Raw genomic sequence first — 20,311 nt, 5'->3', positions numbered from 1 at the left:
TGATCACTCAATTACCCAAGACAGCCTTCATAGTGTGTGACTGCTATTCAAAAACAATGTGCGTCAATCGTGAGCATTTCACGCACGAGACAAGCTCCCCCCAAGCCATCATGAATTAGAGAAGAGGCACAACGTAAGAAGAATCACACATTTTATTATTTATAAGCAGAGGTGAATTAAATTATTCTAGTAGTGACTTTGATGTATAGGACTGTGAGGCAGACAGAAAGCGTGTGTGTGCACTTAAGGGTCCTGTGAGCTTAGAGTCAAAGTGCTTTATAGTTCTTCCTTGATCCGCACAGCTGTCAGGAGAGCCACAGCAAGAGAAGAGATTGTCTATCCATCTTCCAATCTTCATTTAGACACGCCCCTGTCCCCTTTTATTGACAGTCTGATCACAGGAGCGAGGATTCTTCCTCCACTTCCGTATTTCCAAACACAACCCTCCTGTCTCTCCCGTCTTATCAACTCTTTGGTGTTTGGCTTTGTTTAAATTTTTCTCTGTACACCCTCAGAATGGCTTCACATACAAAGCTGAACTGGCACTGCAAAACAAACACGCACACACATATAAAAGTAAAAATGAGAAATCTAATAAAATCAGTATTGCACTTATCTGCAAGTAACTTTCATAACAAATAAATATAAAATACACTAATTTTCCAAAAATTTTAATGAAAAACATAACTAATCAAGGAAAATAAAATAAACACAAGCATAGTAACATTATTTTATGTCCTTAACAAAAGTTACTTTTAAGTGGATTACAAAATTTATATGGGGGTTCCTATAATAGACTTGTTTTGCATGTATGTACCGAAGCTTGAACCAGCATGGCCCTCTGTTCTCTGAGCAAGGTAATGATCTCTAGGGGATACACAGGCTTTTCATTCTCCATCAGTGTCAGGGCGGTCTCCATGGTGATCAGCACACCTGTCCGCCCAATCCCAGCACTGCGAAATAACATTGTCAGTAAGATAATGCCTAATAACATTTGCGTGTGTGCGCTTGTGCTTTTTGAGTCACCTGCAGTGTACCATTAGAGGCACAGAGTCTCTTCTCATACTTCTCACTGATTGGACAAAATCCAGGAAGTCTGAGGAATCCTCCGGTACCCCATGATCTGGCCAAGCAACGTACTGTAAATGAGTGATGGAGCGCTGCTGTCCTGACTGTAAAAGTGGGGAGGACCACCAAGAGTTAGAGAGAGCAAATGAGAATGTTCAATGAAACTTAATATGCATTAAGATAAAAAAATAAGTGTATGGATGCCTGCGTTTCATATTGTACAATAATGTTTTTAAAATGAATATACATCTTGATTTTTATTTAAGATACAGTTAACTTCTATTAAATCTGCATTACATCACTATCGGAGCAGTTTTTTATTTCTGTAGCAACATAACTTGTATTGGAATGTCTGGGTGGATCATACATTGCAGAAGGATGCCCAATATGAAGGGACAGACTCATTCTAAATAGCATTTTATTAGATTAAAGCTCTATTTTCCCAGAAAATGTACATTATAAATACATTGCTAAAAGTTAATTTTGTCATTGTTTAAGATTATACTAAAATATACAGTAGATGGCTTAAACTAATTCACACAGCCTAAAAACCACAAAACTAATTCTGAGTCTTTCATGCAACATTTCAGCTCTGAAATGATGAAATACTCTGCCATTTGTAATGTATTCCCCCTTAGTTCTATCGTGGTGTGCAAGTGGAAGAAGTGATCTTTACATTCCTCATCTTGAATAAATGAGTCACAGTCTGAGGGCCAAAGTGGAAAAAATAATTCACTTATTGTGACAAATCAAGCACAAAGGAATAATTTGCTCGCAGGCGGTGGGCTACGAACGCTCACACTTAGCCGTTTTGCCTGTACCCCAATCATATCTTTATTCTCAAGTGTCTCTCGATTTCTTTAGTTCTCGATCCGATATACTCACACACCCTATACGGATGATGAATGTGTGATGTAACCTCCGTCTGCTGTCCGTGCTGAGATTAACTCCCACCAACGGAGACAACAGATGGGTCTTCATTTTCCAGCAATGAGAGTTTGTTTGTGTTACTGTCTGTGTGAGCGTGCGAGCATCCACATGTATGTATATGATCCTATGCTTATGGCAACAGCGGTACGTGAACCGTTTGGCGTTGGCAAGATCACACATAAACAAGATCACACATACCGAATGTGTAAAGCCAAGATTTTACACAAAACAAAGTCCAGGGTAAATGCCAGTAACAGAGCATGAGTAATGGCAAACATTTACATAAAGAGCACAGATTCAGCCAAAAATAACTAGGCTTGAATGAAAGGAACAAGCATCATGACAATAAAAACAGTGAATACAGTTTCGAAGTTTTAATAGTGATTTTTTTTTAACTTTCAAACAGGAGCATATACTTATTTTACTGCATTTTACAGAGGTTCCCCACATTAGATCCCACACTGTTACCTTAGTATTTGTCAGCGTTATCTCTCTGGTAACGTATGCCAGGTTGCACTCTTCTGAGTGACAGCACACCTGAAGGTACCCATAATCCCTTACTTCGGGAGGATGCGGCCAGTATTGGTGGCACTTGGTCTGTGGAAATGGATTTTAGATTATTGGGCTTAGCAAAAAATAATTGGACTCCTTCTTTCCCTCCCTCACACACACAGACACACACACACACACACACACACACAGTTTATTAAATCATCCCTTTGGAAAAGAATGCAGAGCGCATGGTTACCAAGCAACAGTCAAGCCGAGCCGAAGAATACGGCAGTCACAATAAACCGTCCTTGGGGTACTGGAGGTGTATGGTGGGTCTCTGATGGGTATTGTCTGATTAAGTAATGTAAGTGTGTGTCAGCTTTTTAAATCCATGATTGAATATGTTGTCCAAGTCAGTTCAGTTTACGACTCACGAGCATATACAGTATATGTGCGTTATGTGTGTGCGTTATGTGTATGAGCAGTAGTTATTGTATTGCATGTGTGCGATTTGAGATGTGCTACCCGTCCTCTTTCAGTCAGTGTGGTCAGCATGACGATGACATTGATGTCTTGCTCCCACACACTCCTCCAGAAGTGAGTACAGGTGTTTGGCATTGGTCCCTGAGATGCTACGTACCACAACGCACAACCCGCTGGCTCAGTCTGATGCAAACAAACAGATATTTAATATTGTAGTATAGACACTATAATGTCAAACATGTCATTAGCATTAGCAATGCAAAAGGTCACAGGTTCGATTATCAGGGAACACATGATGATAAAAAATTTATACTTTGAATGCACTGTAAGTCACTTTGGATAAATGCATGTAAATATTCTTAGGTCTTTAATGTCAACTTTAGCTGTTACACTTTTATGCATTTGAGAGTCATTTGACTGACTTTCTGCACATTCAAGATCCATTTATTGTTTATATATTTCCCAGAAATCACACTCCAGACCTTGGCATTGTTATTGGCACGCTCTATCAGTTAAGCTACAGGAACACAAAACTTTGACTTCAGACTTAACACATTAGTGGAATGTTGAACTCTTCTATAATAAACGCTAATGAAAAATATAGATCAATAAGTCTGAGACAGACATATATAGAGCTTTACCTTCACATGACTGGCATTGATGTAATCATCTCCTTCTTCCTGTAACACCACCCTAGTGCTGTCATCTGAAGGCAACAGAATAAAAGTGCAAAGAATGAGGAAGTGGGGATTAAATGGATTATCTAAAAGCACCACCCACCTTAGTTTTAAAGAGCATTACGCATCACCGTACAATAAAAAACCTTTACACAAATTAATACAATGATATGTTTGACCTCAGCCCTAATCTCTTCCACTGCAGGGTTTTTGTTTATTAAAGCCACCTAGTAACCACCCTCTAGTGGTAAAACAGAATCTCTGCACCCAACAAAACATGTTAGTTAAAATTATAGCGTTACGCACAACTTACATGGTAATACATCTTTGTACCGATTCTTGTCCATATTGTCTGACAGCTTTGCGCAAGAAATTAACATTCCAGCTTTCTTCTTGTCCAATTTCTGTGAGTAGCAAACGCACACAAACTCACACACACATGCTTGGATAACAATTAGCAATGCACACGCATGACATCCGAGACATGCCAAAAAATACGTAACATGCCCAAACCTCGAACTGTAGCAGTAGTGTGCCAGTGACTAACCCCTTCTCTAAACGGGTCATAGACTCTTCCAATGTCTCTCCAGATGTACGGCTACACATTGGGGATATTTCACCTGGAAGGGTGAGACCTAACTGGAGGGTAGGTTCAGCTCGCAAAGAGACACCTGTAAATATAAAGCACATAGTGAAGCGTTAATATGAGACATGATATCATTCACAAAAAAATTATTCTGACTACAAATAAGCAAAAAAGATGACAAATTTTCTTTAAAAAACGAAATATATATTTTTTGGATTATTTTAGTATAGGTAAAGAAAAGCAGCCAGGATGCATACTTTATATGGTTCACGACACGTCACGTGTTCGCATTAACATAATCAATAGGGTAAAGAGATAAAGAGATAAATTTGGTTTGCTGTCCAAAGGGAGGGCTCTGAGCTCAGAATATTAGCCTGAAGCCAGAGTACTCCTTAGACTTAAAAATAGTTAGAAATTAAAAATAGTTCCCAGCTATTAAAAGTTACCAAGGGGACTATTTTTGGGCGCTGCGTCATATCATTGCACCTGCTGCACCCATGGTACGGCAGCAAAGTCCTTGATGATTACACCAAAATTACCATATCGGCCTAGAAAATCGAAAGTTTTAATTTTCCGTGTGTCTTAGTACACGATGTAACTACAGAAGAGTTACGTTTTAAATAGGAAAAATATCAAAACTCTGGTTATATTTGTGTGCGATGCTAATGGTCTAATCAGATTCAATAAATTATGCTAAGCTATGCTGAAAGTGGTACCGCCAGACCTGAAGATGGGCTGAATGGGTTCCAAAACGGTAAAAATCAAATGTTTAACTCGAGTGGAGCTGGAAAATAAGCCTATTTTCAAAAAAAGTGGAGTGTCCCTTTAAATATTGTAATAAAAAACGTACAACAGCTCTAATGAGGAATGAAAGGGATTGCATTCCCAAAATGTCTTTATTGTGCAGCCCAGATATAAACATACACATGCACATTTACTTCTGCAAAATCGTACCTTTACGGCGCACAAGCAAAGCAAGTTCTTTGCTGTGTGACTCTCGGCTCGCTTTGATGAACATGACCACCTGCTGATGTGTGTGCTCAGAGATGTCCCTCCCATTTATCAACAAAACCTGATCCCCCTCCATTAGTGGAGGCACACACTGACCGGCCTGAAACACAGCCAGTATTTGTACAAATGCAAAACCAAGCACTCATTCATATTCACAAACATCCAGGCTTTATTAACTTACCGGAGATGCAGGGTTAACATGAGAAATGGCCAGGGGCATCCTCTGATCCACACCTCCCTAAAGATCAGACAACATAATCTCTCACTAAACACAGAAATTATCAAGTTGTCTAGTGTGTGTATATATATATATCCAAGTGTATCATGCGGGGAAATAAATATGAAATCTATATTATGTACAAACTCCTTTAACATTAAAGCCAAATTTCCCATCTTGATCTGGGCTGATTCTCACTAGCAGCAGATCTCCCTCAGCCGTCACAGTCTGAGGTGCACACACACACGCATATAAACAGACAAAAACAGTACTGTTTAGTCACCTGAAAAAGTCTGTAAGTCACTTAGATCTTGCACTAATTGTTATCACGTACGACCACCTCACACTTACATTATCCCAAAGGTGCAAGTCATCCTCTTCTGCAATGACATCATCACTATGGGACCAACTGCCGCTTGTCTTCCCCTCCTCCTGGTTTTTTCTGTAATGCAAACACATTCAATACATTACTATGAATGTATTGAATAATACGTATTGGTGGTAGTATCACTGTGTGTTTGTATATGTAGAGTAAACGTACCTGTAAGTAAAGAACACGTCTTCACTCGCCGTCACATAGCCCATTTCACTGGTCAGGTTGTCCACAGATGACGGGCGTCGCTTGCGGACGTCATGACGTAACCGAGGACTTCGCCTGAAATAACGTATTCATCTGAAGTTGTCCCAAAACCCACCTTAAACCCACCTTGTTGAAGACTACTAAACAAGTTTCATTGTGTGTTAAAATCTAATAAATGCCGCTCAGTCGTTACCTTACAGATCAAATACTCATCGTGATATATTTAAGCATGTTACCAGTTGGGTGTGCTGGGCGGTGACCGGGAGGGTAGGCTCTTGGTCTCCAGGTGTTCTGATGAGCTGGACCTTACCGCAGGGTTTAGCATCTTCTCACCAATCAGTTTACGATACAGGTATACAGAGCTTTAAATAAAGCAAATGTAAGTCATATGTATTGTGTTTTTAAGTGTTCAATCCCAGGAAACACACGTTGATCAAATCAATTCCTTGTAATCACTTTTAGAATTTAGAAAATCTGCTAAATGCATAAATGTAATGAAATGTAATGCATTAGTGTGCATATGGTGTAATAAGGGCTCAACTATGGCTTTGATTTAGTGTATACCTCAGTTTTGAAGCTGCAGGAGAGGGCTTCCTATTGAAGAACGTATGGTGGTCTACACAGGACCTCCAGAGGTTCTTACAGGCACGTGAGCTTGGGATCGAGATAGAGACCACGTGGTTGCCCAGCTCTCCCTGTAAACATGTACAAATGCGGGGAAACACAACATTAAACAAATACACAGGCTGGACAGTTAACATACAAAACCATCAAACAGCGTTTCAAATTGTTTATGCATGCATCTCACATGTTTCCGGCGTAGGTGGACGGAAAACCCTTTCTTTTTGAATGACATTTTGATGATGTTAATCCTGAAAAAAAGTAAAAACATGCATCTAATGGAATGTAATGTATACCAGTGACAAATTACCAGTTACAGTTTCCAGGGCTCATTATTATACCGATTACTGTAATTATACTTTTCTGCAGTGTTGTTACAGCACAGATGAAAGTGTGTGTTAGTTTCTATTGTAATGATAATTACAGCACAAATCCAGGCTGACAAACTGCGCTACAGCACTGTCATGTGTCCCGAATCACTTATAATAAATATAAACATTGACGTAACCATTTAAAAAGTGTGAATAAAAGATACAGGGTTCCCACACCTTAGTTAACTTCAAATTCAAGGACCTTTCAAGTTCTTTCCAGGTGCAATACCATCAAATTCAAGGACTAAATGTGGGGACACATTTCAAGTTACCTTTTAAGATACATTGTTACAGTTCCCTTTTGAGGGAACTCGCGCTGCGTCACTGCGGTGACACTTTGGGGACGATTCCAGGTGTAAGTGCGTCTGAATGTGTATATCAAATTCAACCAATGGTGAGGCTTAACAACAAAGACACGGAAGACGCGGGAGCCAGGAAGTATATCGCTATCTGAAATATTGTCAAAGACGGCGTTACAGGGACGCAGGAAGTATGGCAAGGGTGACGCAGCGTCTCGTTCCCTTCTCAGGGAATAAGAGTTACATACGTAACCCGAGACGTTTTCATGTGTCAAACCAAACTATGCAAAAAGCATTATGGTATGAATCAACATTCGCATACAGAAGATATAAACATTTTAAGTGAACAGGTTAGCTCATGTGCTTAAAAGGCTAGAAATTATCCTACACTACACAGGGAATAATATGGATTTTTCCCCAAAAAACTTCTTGCATAAAATAGATTCAAGCACTTTCAATGACCTGTATCTATGTATGGATATTTTCAGGGCCTTGAATTATTTCCCTCAGATTCACAAACTTTCGAGGATTTCAAGGACCTGTGGGAACCATGAGAAGTAAAAACATGATTAGTGAAAATAGGACCAGACTGGTCAAAACTTACCAGGGGAAGAAACTGGTGCAAATTAAATTGGAAAACAAGGCCACACCCCCTGATGTAATCCCCACCCAGAGGGAGGGGTTATGAATATCCTACAGACAAAGGTTTATGAGTAAACTATAATCTTCCAATAAAGGAAATATAAAATAACATCACAAGTCATTGGATTAAGGAGTGATTTAGGAGTGTAATATTTAAAAAAATTAATGCAAGGGTTACAAACTATGCATATTTGATTAAATCTTACCTGAGCATTATGCAGCTCCACTCCATAAAGGTCTAAAGTTCTTGCTGTATTCAAATAACATAGTTCGGCTTCACTTTGACACAGACCTCTACAACACATTTAGACATCCAAATTTAATACAGTGTATGTGTGTGTAATGTGTAAGTGCATGAGTGCACGTTCCCACATACTTGTGTTGTGGATGCAATGACTCCACTTTAGCGATAAACTCGTGGTCTTGATCTGGGATAAAATGGGTATGACTGAGGTATCCAGGTGGAGTTTCAGGGACATAATCTCCGAGCTCAGCTGTCAATCAAACGCAGGTAATGAAATGCCATGTTTGAAATTGAGTAACAGTGATTGCATCTGTATGTGCGATTCGGCCTTATTCATTAGTCTCCATTTTCGACCGTACTGTCCGTCAACCCTAGCTATTTCCTTCTGAACATGCATGTCTGGTCCTAACACAAACACGTTCCCTGCTGAATTAATCTGAGCTGTCAATCATACAGAATAAAGCATGTTTTTATCAACTTACATTGAACAGCGTAAGACGCCAATACCACTGCAGAGCTTAAAGGACACTTCAATCTGCAATACAAAACAAATATGATACTTTCTCCATTGATTAGACAGTAAATCACAAAATAACAGCAGCCACAGAGTATGTACCATTCAGTAATGACACTCAGAAATAGCCAAGGTGCAAAATAATGTATATTTACCTCCCCTCACAAATATCCTTTTTAATTTGCAAGAAATAAAAGTGCCTGCCAAACAAAATAAGAGTGAGAACATCTCTTACTCTGCGAATAAATAAAAATTTCTCATTTACACATATACAGAGAAATGTACCTGGTCTGTTCATGCTGGAGAGAGTTTGGGTCAGAGATAAAGAACCGTACTCTAAATATTAAAAAGAAGGGATCTGAACCTGAGGAAAGAATAGTGAAAGAAAGAAAGCAGTGAGTGGAACGTAATCTATCAAAACAAATAATGCAGCCAACAGAAATCTACTGATCAGATTAATAGTTGACAAAATGATTCTTTCTCTGATACAGGAAGCAAAACATGGTTTTGGATCCCTCAGAAGTATAATCTATTGATCTCTAAATTCCAGTCTTAAAGTCTTAAGTAATGAAGTTTACACGGCAATCTCCAGACATCTCTGGCTTATTGAATGCTTGTTATTTCTGATGATTCAAAATGATTAACTAAACCAGCCACTTCCCGTTCTCATCGTCTGCATTTTAAACAGCCTATTGTTTTACTGATAACAAGCTGAATTGTATTATTATGGATAATTTTAAAACAGTTTTTACAATAAGCCTTTAAAAAATCTAATGTTTACTAAAACCTTTACAATAAGGCTATATTTGTTAACATTAGTACCATATTGTCCCAAATATAAGATGACCCTCCCCCCTTTTCAAAGTGTCGCCACCTTTTGAAAAAATGCTTTTTTAAGACCAACTTGTCTTTAATGAAGAAAATGCTTAATTTAAAATTTCTTTTCATAAGTCAAAGGGGACCAGTTTGGTTCCCCACATTTTTTAATACTTTTCATATGGCAAAGTACAGTACCATATAGAACCTCCATCTGGAGTTAATAAAAATTAGCCTACACTCTAAAAACAAACAGTGCCAAATAGCACTAAAAGTAGATCTTGGCTCGTAATCATAGAGGAACCATTTTAAGTGCCATATAGCACCGATGAAGTACCAGATTAGCACCTGTGTAGAACCAAATTGTGCTATGTAGAACCATATGTGGTGCTATATGACCCCCATATGGTTCTTCATGCACCCTTAGAAAGGATTTACACATCTTTGTGTGTTAAGCTTTTTACACATTATTGGGTGGTTTCCCAGACAGGGATTAGCTTAAGCCAGGACTAGGTCTTAGTTTAATTATGAAATATAACTAGTTTTAACAAACAAGAATTACTAAAAATATTACTTGTGTGCATTGTGCTTTTATAATAACACAGAGATGGGTGGATTCTGGGACAACGCATTTAGTCTGTTGTCCCAGAATCAACACTAATGCGTTTTGTTTTTAACACATCTGTTCTAAGAGTGTAGGTTATATAGCACTAAAAATGGTTCCTCAATGATTACAAGCCAAGAACCACTTTTAGTGCTATAGCACTGTTTGTTTTTAGAGTGTAGACTGTCCATTTCATTGTGAAAAAAAAACCCACAAAGCCTACATTGCATTAATAGTAGAAGTCTGCCTTATTGTAAACGACTGTAGTTTATCAGGTTGCTTCAGTCCAGGTTGTTTAGGTGGATTTGGTGCCACCTACCGCATTTTTTGCATGTGTACAGTATGATTGACATATAATCGTCTATGACATTGTTTATTGAGAGGCATATTCATTAGAATTATGTTGCCTTATATTCGAGACAATGCGCTAAATGCATCAGCTAACATGAACTTCTAAACAATATTTCTGAACCATTTATTAATCTTAGTTCATTGCTAATTTCATAATACATTTTTTAAATCAAAAGTTGCAACTGTCCCTCTGTGATGAAAATAAAGTTTTTATTTGTGTTTATACAGTTGTGGAGAAAAATATTGGCACTCTTGGAAAATATGAGCAAAGAAGGCTGTGAAAATAAATCTAGAAGATTTCTCCTTTTAAGCTTTAATAAAAAAATAGACACTGGACACAACTCCCCCGCACCCTAAAAAATCTCTGAAGTATATTGCCATTGATATTAACATTTTCTTAGCACACCAATGGACTAAAAACATGATGTTGTCCAGTCATGACTTCCTGTTTCACAGGGGAATAAATATTAAATGACACAAAGCACTAATCCTTATTCATTCATCACGATGGATAAACTCCAAATACTATTGTTCTGATGTTCAGCAAAAGATTGTTGAGCATACAAAGTAGAAATTGGCTTTAAGGAAATAAAACCATAAAAATCTATTTCCACAATCAGGGCAATAAAGATGTACTGGAGATGTTGCAAATCTGCCTGAAAGAGGATGTGTGTCTATATTGTCTTAATACAATATATACTTAATACTTGGACAAACACTCCAAGGAGATGGAGAACTTCAAAATTTAGTTGAATATTGGGGTCAGAAAGCTTAAAAAGGTTCCATCACCACAAGTTGTTTGTGACACAGTTAAGAAACACATCCTCTGCTATTATGCAAAAACAAACTCCAGCATATTGATTTGCCGTACTAAAACTTTAAAAACAGGACTGGGTTCTGTGGCCATATAAAAACAAAATAATTATTTATTGGAAGCAGGAACACAAGATAGCTTTGGTGCACACATGGATTAAAATGTGTTTCATGTAAACAGTTAAATATACCTCTGAATCTTTATTGTTGTAAATATACTTTTATACCAGAGACCGTGGACATCTTATTCAGATACATGGGGTCATGGATTATATCAAATACCAACAGATAAAAAAGTTAAAACCGGACTTGCTCTGCTAGAAATCTTATAATAGGTTGTGGTTTAACCTTTCATCAAAAATTTGGTTCAAAACAAACATTAAAATCAACAAAAATGGGTCACTGAGCACAAAATTCATGGTCATGGCATAGCCATCCCAGTTCAGAACCCTACAGAAAATGACTGGAGATTGTAAGGAGAAAGCAGCAACATTTGAAGGATCTGGAGAAATTCTGTAAAGGAATAAACTAAGATCACTTGCCATGAATTCTTTAACCTCATCAGATATTATAATACAAGACTCAAAGCTGTTATCATTGCAAATGGAGGTAGCAAAAAGTATTAAAGGAATAGTTCGGCCAAAAATGATATTAAACCCATGATTTACTGTCCGAGATGCATATGTCCATCGTTTTTCAGACAAACACATTTTCAGTTATTTTAGAAAATGTTTTAGATCTTTCAGTTAATTAAATGTGAAGTTATGGGGTCCATGACCTTCAAGTCCAAAAAATGTAAATCAAAATAACTACCTTCCGGTTGCACCGCCATCTTAGACTCCACTGTTTTCAGGAGAGAGTATTAGCGTAGTGTACGCACTTTTCTTAGTGACGTATGACAAATTCGGAGGGCAGCAGAGTAACCTCCGTACGCTGCGTAAGCTCTGATCTTGAATGCGGACGCGTAAGATGGCGGCATTACCGGATGCGAATTATTTTGGTTTATAAAGTTTTAAATGTGGATATTTCTACAACGAAACTGCGCGGATTAACCTCAGAAGAACTTTGTTTATCATCGTGGAGTCGTTTGTTGGATTTATTTTGTGAAGGATGGATGCACACTTTTTGGACTTGAAGGTTGTGGACCCCATAACTTCACATTTGATTAAAGGCGGAGTGCACAATGTTTGAAAAACGCTTCGGAAAAGGAGACGGGCCGACTACCAAAACACACTTATAGCCAATCAGCAGTAAGGAGCATGTCTACTAACCGACATCCTTGCCGGGTTGTGTATGTGTGGGGCGGGTCTTTTAAAAGAAGGTCCAGATTCTATTGGGGTAGGGGCGTGTTTGTTTAGGTGATTTCAAATATCAACATTTGCTTTCAAACATTGTGCACTCCGCCTTTAACTGAAAGATATAAAACATTTTCTAAAATAACTGAAAACGTCATCGTCTGAAAAATGATGGACATATGCATCTCGGGGTGAGTAAATCATGGGTTTAATATCATTTTTGGCCGAACTATCCCTTTAAATGAACGGGGAACAATAATGGTGGCCAACGTATTTTTAAGAAAAAAATTATGATGTGATATCCCCCACTTTCAAATTTTTATTAATGAAAGCTTAATTAAAGCTTAAAAGGAGAAACATTGTAGATTTATTTTCACAGCTTCCTTTGCTCATTTCATTTACCAAGGTTGCCAATATGTTTGTCCAATACTGTATGTCTATGTTGTGTTTTTAATATATTTTAAGACACATGTGTATACATATCATTCAACACCACAGCTGAGTTTTTTCTATACAATTGCAGTTTTCCAAAGGCAGACTCAACATTGCACTTTAAAACGGTTTCCCATGTCACAAACATGTAACCACTCACATCAACAAAGTTGAACTCAGTGGCTCAGTAGTTTGAGTCATCATCGATATGTATGAATGCATAGACTAGCACACACTCCTCCCACGTGCCCTATAAATGCTCTAGTCTAACCTTTTAATATCAGCCCTAAAAACATTAGTGCTACAAACACGCACCTCACGTATGCACTGTGAAACCGGACTCAGCAGCTGTGGTTCTAAAACTGCCAAATGTAGCATCTATGTACATATATATTTATGGTTTAAGCTGGTGTGATCGAGTAGGAGGGACTAATTTGCATATTTACAGATCTGTATATATTAAATAAGACAAGGGTGTAGTTATATTCAAGCTGGGGATGGGCAATAATTTGCATGCGATATCATGCGCATCTAGTCAGTAAAGCCGGTTCCGTGATTAGAAGTAAATCGCCATCAGCTGCTTACAGATGGAGCAGCATTTACTAAACAAAGCCATAGTTCACTGACAAGCTGGGCCATATTCATGCGAAATTGCCCCGAACTACGGCTTTGTGTAGTAAATGCCGCTCCACCTGAAATCAGATGATGGCGATTTACTACTAATCATGGAACCGGCTTTACTGACAAGATGCGCAATGACAATTACATGCAAATTTTCACCCATCCCTAATTTAAGCTGTTTAAGGCATAAAAAAAATCAAAGGAAAAACTTTACAATATGCTGATAGACCCGCCCCACACATACGCAACCCAGGCAGCGATGTCTGTTAGTAGACACGCCCCTTACTGCTGATTAGCTACAAGTGTATTTTGGTGGTTGGACCGACTCCCTTTCCAAAGTGTTTTCAAAAATCACACACCCCGCCTTTAAGATTATTAATTAAGATTAATAAATGCTGAAAAACTATATTGCTCATTGATAGCTCATTGTAGCTCTGTTTACTAATGTTAACAAATACAACCTTATTATAAGGTGTTTTGAGCCACTACTAGTGTAGCAGTCTCATTTTAAACATTTTTGACATTTATACTGATGTCAAAAGTATGAAAAATGACAAAAATGACACAACCTGGGACTAAACTCATAAAATGTGAACCCTTGTCAAATAAACTCAGAAACCTTTACATAGATTCCAGGTAGGCCTACATATAAGTGTTTGTGTGTGTATGTCTAGTTTCTCTCACCCTTAAGCTGTTTTTTGAAGGGTTTGTTGGGGTCCAGCCACCTCTGAAAAGAAAGGTATTCACCATTTACAATAACATTATCAGTTACATTTGATCTATTCCTGGTTCATGACCAGGCCCACACGGAATCCGCCCCCACAGACTTCCATGGAAAACTCAACGGATTTTAGTGCCCATCACAGACAGGCACACAAACCGCATGCATGCACAGTAGCCTGTGTTGTTCGCAGTGATAGAGAGCACGAACCATTTGATATTTGATCATTGTTAATTTAACACTGCTTAGTGTAATTATGTTGTAAAAATGAAGAAATTATCTATATTATTACATGTTCAATTTATCATTAGATCGTATTAACAAAAGTTTTTTATTTTGCTGTAATATATAACTCATATAAAGACTCAAGAATAATATAATTTTATATACAAAATACAATTGTATGGTCCTGACATGCACATTAGAGCTGAAGATCTTTGCCCGAACCCAGCGAGACCCGTCGGGACCCGACAGATTCGGGCTTCATTTCTAACATTTTACACGGGCTCGGGCCGGGCTCGGCTTGCGCTCTGGCTTTGCGCAGTAAATGAGCGGTCAAGTTCAATGCTGCTGGATGCACTATCAGTAAGCGCAGGACCGCACTGAAGCCATTTACAGTGGATTTAATAATTTTCCTCAACAAAAACATGTAGCCTAATCTTGGTGAGTTAAGGTTTTTCAATGTATAACTAAATATTAATTGAGTCTTAAATACATAATTTAGACAGAGGATATAGGCTAATGTTGGCATTAATGGAGAGAAGTGCGTAGGAAAATCCCGCGTAGCCTTTATCTTAATTTCATTATTGCCAAATACCCATCTTAATTCAGAATGTATTATCTTTATTTAATTTGTTAAGAAATAATCATTTTTATTGGCATGTTGGCCTATTTATAGTGTATTGCATAGGCCTATTTAGAGTGAGATGTTACGATGTTAAAGATTACTTATTTTTTTCTTTGTTTTAACTTCCAAGTTGCGTAGCCTAGTTAGCCATAAATAAATAATGTTAAAACCTGTGTAAATTACTCATTCTTGACAAAAGCTGTGTACGTGTGCACATTTAAATAATGTCGGGCTTTTAAAAAGCTGCCAATCAAAATGTACTTTCGGGTTCGGGACGAATTCTGTCGAGCTTCGGTCATTTGGGCCTAACTTTTAAGGCCCGATTACAGCTCTAATGCACGTGTTCTGTTCTATTCTGATGACTCTCTAATTGGATTTTTCATGTAAACCTTCAGAAAGTATTTATTTTAGATTTAATTTGGTCATATTGATACAGAGCCCCTAAGGGGACAGGGAGCAAAAATTAAAATAAAGTTTAGTTTCGCGCGGTAGCTTCACGTGCGCACGCGGTAGTTTCATGTGCGCACACGAAACTAAACTTTAAAAAAAATTCTGCACATAAAGGTTTCACGTGAGCATATGAAACTAAACTTTAGATTTTTTTACTCCAATGTCACCTTAGGGGCTCCGTATATTTACAACTTAAACTCTCAGATTTTTTAAATACATTTAAAATCATTCCGTAAAATTCTGCATATTTTTCTGAAAAATGTTGCACAGAAAAAGCAAAAAAGTCCACTGATTCCGTCTGGCCGTGTTCATGACAATAAACGTCTACTCTCCCACAAATAAGCACATGCTCAATTACCGGAGAGCTGGATGTGTCCTCACTGATCTGCAGACTGAAGTACTGCTTCTCGATAATCTTCAGCTGTTCGCAAGCCAAGTCGAACAACAGATGACCAGCATCGTTTTTCTGCAAGGCAACAACAAATTTGGTCACATGATGAACCATAATGACTTTATATAATTTAACATAATACTGTATCAAAATAGCACTTCATATTTGACCATAAATAAACTAAACTTTTTATTCTTTCACTATTGCCAAGGAGACACACAGACCCACTGCCCTCATTTCTGTCTTCCTGTGCAAGATGTTTTTTTTTTTGACTACCACATGACTCCTCTTATTTTCCCTGACAAATTTGTGTATGTGTGTGCGTTGGTGGGTGGATGGGAGTTGCAGCAGTGCAATATGGAACATGAGAAGAGGAACACAAGTATAACATCCATCTCCACCCTCTACATGACAATAAAGTCAAGCTGGCACATACACACACATGCAAATTACTTCTCTCTATGGCTACTTTAATTGAATGTAGAGGTGTATATCAGCAAATGCATTATAGAGTTTACAGGTATTGTGTATACAGTAATTCAACACTGTGATATATTGCAGTCTTTTATTTTATCATTCTTACATTTTTAAGTTTTGGTTAAATAGAAATTGCATGGGCGCAAACCTAAAACTAAAAAGCATTTCTCCTTTTACCCAAACAAATGTATATTTTTTCAAAACAACTAGCATTGCGAGTTAAATAATCATAGCATTTTAGGAATCTGACAGCCGTGTTTCCTACAACCAACACACATATATACTCACATTGACAGTAAAATTTTGGGTCGTGCCGTCAGGGAAGAGCACTACACAGATGAGGCCGGAGTGTGGCATGTGTGTGTGTTTGGACAGATCAGCCCATCCAAGAGAAGTGATCTTGTTTCCGAGCACACACCATGGGGATGTCATCTCCAAACTCTCTCACACATTCGCACACCTGCCAAAACACAGACCCATATTCATATTCATTTCATATTCGACACAAATAGTGACGGTGACATAGATGACGACTTCCTGTAATAAAATAATGTGACGCACACGACCGCTATCGTACATACTGTTCCTAGCATTATGAAAGCACATTCTAATCCACTGTAAAACATGTTACGAGCTGCATCTGATGACGAGACCACAGCAAATCCTTGTGACATTGTAATCATAATTATATATCCAGAGCAGGGATGGTGATCCACCCTTACTGATGGGATGAAGGATAGACAGATCATTGCATATACTCATCACTCGCTGAAATGTATGCAAACACACACCCACAGATCATATAACATGAAAAATATATATATATATATATATAAATATAAATGCTAGTCTAAATGTCACTCGACTGTACTAAAGTATTGTGGGCCATTGCCATGTGTTATCTAACATGTTATGAATGGTTTTAAGAGTGTTGCTAATGTGTATGATGTGGTCACAACTGGCTTAGGTCAAAAGAATCTTAAGATTGTATGACATTGTGGTTAATAGTTACAGCTTGGGTCACTCCTTCATTCTGGGTCTACAAGATTATTACACTCATTGTTAGCATAAGCACTTCTGATGCAACATTTTCTGAGTGTAAATTTTTAAAGGTCTGCTCATAGAGCTTTTGCAATGTTGAAACTTAAACTTCAGTCCTTGGGTATTGGTAGTGATTGATGACATCAGAACCGAAAAAAAAAAAAAAACATGTGCCTATGTCAATAACATCCGATCAGTGTATCAGTCTGGGGTTATCATTAATTTTCTTCTTATCATACTTTCCTTGCTTTTCTATTTCTTTCTCACATATACACTTAGATTAGGGGTCCAGAGACCCCCAAGGTTCCCCAAAAGGTTCTAAGGGGTCCACAGAAAAAAGACAAAGCAATAATGGTACAAGTCTTACTGTTATCCAACACAGGTTAAAGTTTCTTTATATATTTTATGATATATATTTTAGAAAAGGGGTCCCTCGCTAAAGGTTTATCATAAAAGTTTAAAAACCCCTCACTTAGATACTCAGTCACCCAGGTCTCTACGTCGAAACATGTTCTTGCATTGTTTTTCACACTCTGCTTTCCTCCGCCCAACAAAGTGCAGGAATGTGAAATATTTTACTATCCGTAAGGAGACAAATTAAATAAACAACCTCTAACACACATTGCTTACAATACCAATATAAGGCACAATCATGGAGACACCACATTGGGCTACATTAAACCATTTCACAAGTTATTTTCCTACACACCTTACCTGATAACCCGATCCTGATATGTGGAAACCTTCTGCAAAGGCTGAAGCAATTCTATTAAAAACAAATAAAATTATAGTGACTACACAAACGTACAGTAAAGTTTACAAGGTTGTTTCTCCTCATGTCTGATAAACAAAACACATTTATGAAAATATCAAAACGTTTTGAAGTTATAGTTCATGTAAATTCAGGTATGTTGGGACAGTAAAGTGTCCCAATTTACCTGAATTCTCTCTCTATATTTATTATAAATGGTGAAAGTCACTAACATGTTTGGAAATGCATGTGGTGATTGTTAAAAGTTAATGTTTACCCGCAGTATATCAGTTACACAACGGTTACACTTGGGAGGAGACAACAATCTAAGCGAGCAGGCAGACCAAAGTTAACCACAATCTCCTTTTCGACCACAAATACATTCAGGTGACGCGTCTGTAACCTTAAAGCGAGAATTATCGAAAAGACAGCTTGAAATGTTTACGAAACGTTGACTTTTCTGGGTGTGACGTCTTAAACTTCTGACTCGAGTTCACGCTGATCTGTTCGGGAGTTGACAGATCTCCGAACCGAACTAATCCGATAACGAACGATCGCCTCTGTCCGAATCGGACCGAACTAGACAGTCCGACACCACCGCATTGACTCGAACAGACAGTTTGACAGGCATACAATTATACAAATATTTGAGCTGTTAAAATAGTTTTAAATCAAAAAGCAACATCGGTTGGTATTTTTGTTTAAAGAAACCCGAAGTACAAATGGGACAGTGCTGGAAAACAGAAAGGGTTGAATAGTTACACACATACAGTTACCTGCTTAAGGTTTTCGCAATGTCTTAACCTGTTAAGAGTTACTTAAATTCCTCTAGATAAGAGAAAAGTTTCCATGTTAAAGCGACCATGGTTGCAGGTGTCGGTAAACTTCCGGAATATGTTAAGTTTTTCTCCGGGTTCCTTCTGGTAGGGAATCACGGCGTCACCGCGCTGCGCGAGCAAATCATGAAGAAACTGGAACAAATGTATTGCTATGTTTCTCGTCTTACTGGTGTTGTGGATGGAATTACAACGCACATTTCACAAATTCCGTGTTGTATATGTGATTGACACCCACATACAGAAACTTCCGAGTTTACACGAGCCTTGGTTTTTTAAGGCGTGTTTTGCGTGAGCTCTGTGGAATTCCATCGAGTGCGCGCAAACTCAGGTGCGTGTGCCCGCCGGTTCAGGGCGCTGTCTCCCATGAGTCAATACAGCACCTGTATCCAGACTCCAAAATAAACGTGTGTGTCACTATTTGATCCCATATATAGTTTTTGGTATAATTTGTGGCTAACCAGTAGTTGACATTATATTATTGCATTACATTGACGAGTTATTTAGGAGTTGGACCAAATCAATTACATAAAAGATAGCTATAGCTTAAAGTTTCATGAAAGATAATTAAATACATAATCTGCTCGTTATTAATGTTTTTTTAATCTTCTCTCTCAGTTCTTTCAATTTCTTTGGCATTTTTTTGTCAGTAATGAGACATTAATTTAATTTTGAAATACATATGTGATAGCTAGTAGTGGTGGGGAGAGCAGGCTTTAAATGAAACACTGAAACAGTTGAAGCAAATGTCCCGTACTGTTTCAAAGTTTCTAATCAACAATCCGTCACCAGAGTGACACCTAGTGGTCACCTGCACGTGTTGACGTAAAACACGGTTGTAATATGGAGGATCAAACCTGCAAAAGCTAAACAACAGATAAATTAATACGAATCATAAATATTAATAATAAAATAATATAATATAATATTTAATTGTGATAGGCAACAGACAAATAATTAAAATGAAAGGTTGGGGAAATGTAAATTGTTTAAGAAAATGGCAAACTCAGAGTATCTATTTTCCCTTCTTTCATTTCCATTCCTTCCTTCATTTTTTGCACTGTTAAGCGTGATAATAAATGGATAAATAGATCAGCTAGTGTGGTGATTTTATCAGCACTCTAGCATAC

General features: G+C 37.8%; 1 protein-coding gene across 3 annotated transcripts; it reads right to left on the bottom strand.

Annotated features, from left to right (window-relative positions):
* Positions 1–134: 134 nt before the first annotated feature.
* ptpn3 (protein tyrosine phosphatase non-receptor type 3) lies at positions 135–19,532 on the bottom strand. Of its 3 annotated transcripts, none has more exons than XM_055210101.2 (27): positions 19,168–19,530; positions 18,309–18,360; positions 16,842–17,013; positions 16,044–16,151; positions 14,352–14,394; positions 9,021–9,099; positions 8,891–8,935; positions 8,704–8,756; positions 8,354–8,471; positions 8,184–8,271; positions 7,940–8,028; positions 6,853–6,916; positions 6,609–6,739; positions 6,281–6,406; positions 6,006–6,119; positions 5,816–5,906; positions 5,615–5,692; positions 5,429–5,485; positions 5,191–5,347; positions 4,164–4,321; positions 3,964–4,054; positions 3,615–3,679; positions 3,016–3,156; positions 2,467–2,595; positions 1,027–1,172; positions 818–953; positions 135–545 (listed from the first exon to the last, which is right to left on the bottom strand). In XM_055210101.2, the coding sequence occupies exons 3-27, from the start codon at positions 16,983–16,985 to the stop codon at positions 465–467; spliced, it is 2,532 nt and encodes an 843-aa protein (XP_055066076.1). In that variant the 5' UTR covers positions 16,986–17,013; positions 18,309–18,360; positions 19,168–19,530; the 3' UTR covers positions 135–464. The 3 variants fall into 3 exon arrangements, with proteins under 3 accessions (XP_055066076.1, XP_055066077.1, XP_055066080.1); XM_055210102.2 differs by lacking the exon at positions 19,168–19,530 and adding an exon at positions 18,623–18,640; XM_055210105.2 differs by lacking the exons at positions 3,016–3,156; positions 3,615–3,679; positions 3,964–4,054 and having other exon boundaries at positions 19,168–19,532.
* Positions 19,533–20,311: the final 779 nt, after the last annotated feature.

The sequence above is a fragment of the Misgurnus anguillicaudatus genome, chromosome 10 (genome assembly GCF_027580225.2).
Source record: "Misgurnus anguillicaudatus chromosome 10, ASM2758022v2, whole genome shotgun sequence".
Classification (NCBI taxonomy): Eukaryota; Metazoa; Chordata; class Actinopteri; order Cypriniformes; family Cobitidae; genus Misgurnus; species Misgurnus anguillicaudatus.
The sequence above is the reverse complement of the archived record's forward strand: the minus strand, read 5'-3'. Positions and strand labels throughout refer to the sequence as shown.

Bases quoted from the DNA above. Each gene is read 5' to 3' on its own strand.
- ptpn3 (XM_055210101.2), bottom strand. From the start codon at position 16,985: ATGACATCCCCATGGTGTGTGCTCGGAAACAAGATCACTTCTCTTGGA. The intron at 8,936-9,020 runs GTACATTTCTCT...TTTGTTTGGCAG, and splicing joins CTCCAGCATGAACAGACCAG to GCACTTTTATTTCTTGCAAA. The intron at 8,757-8,890 runs GTAAATATACAT...TTTGTATTGCAG, and splicing joins AAGGATATTTGTGAGGGGAG to ATTGAAGTGTCCTTTAAGCT.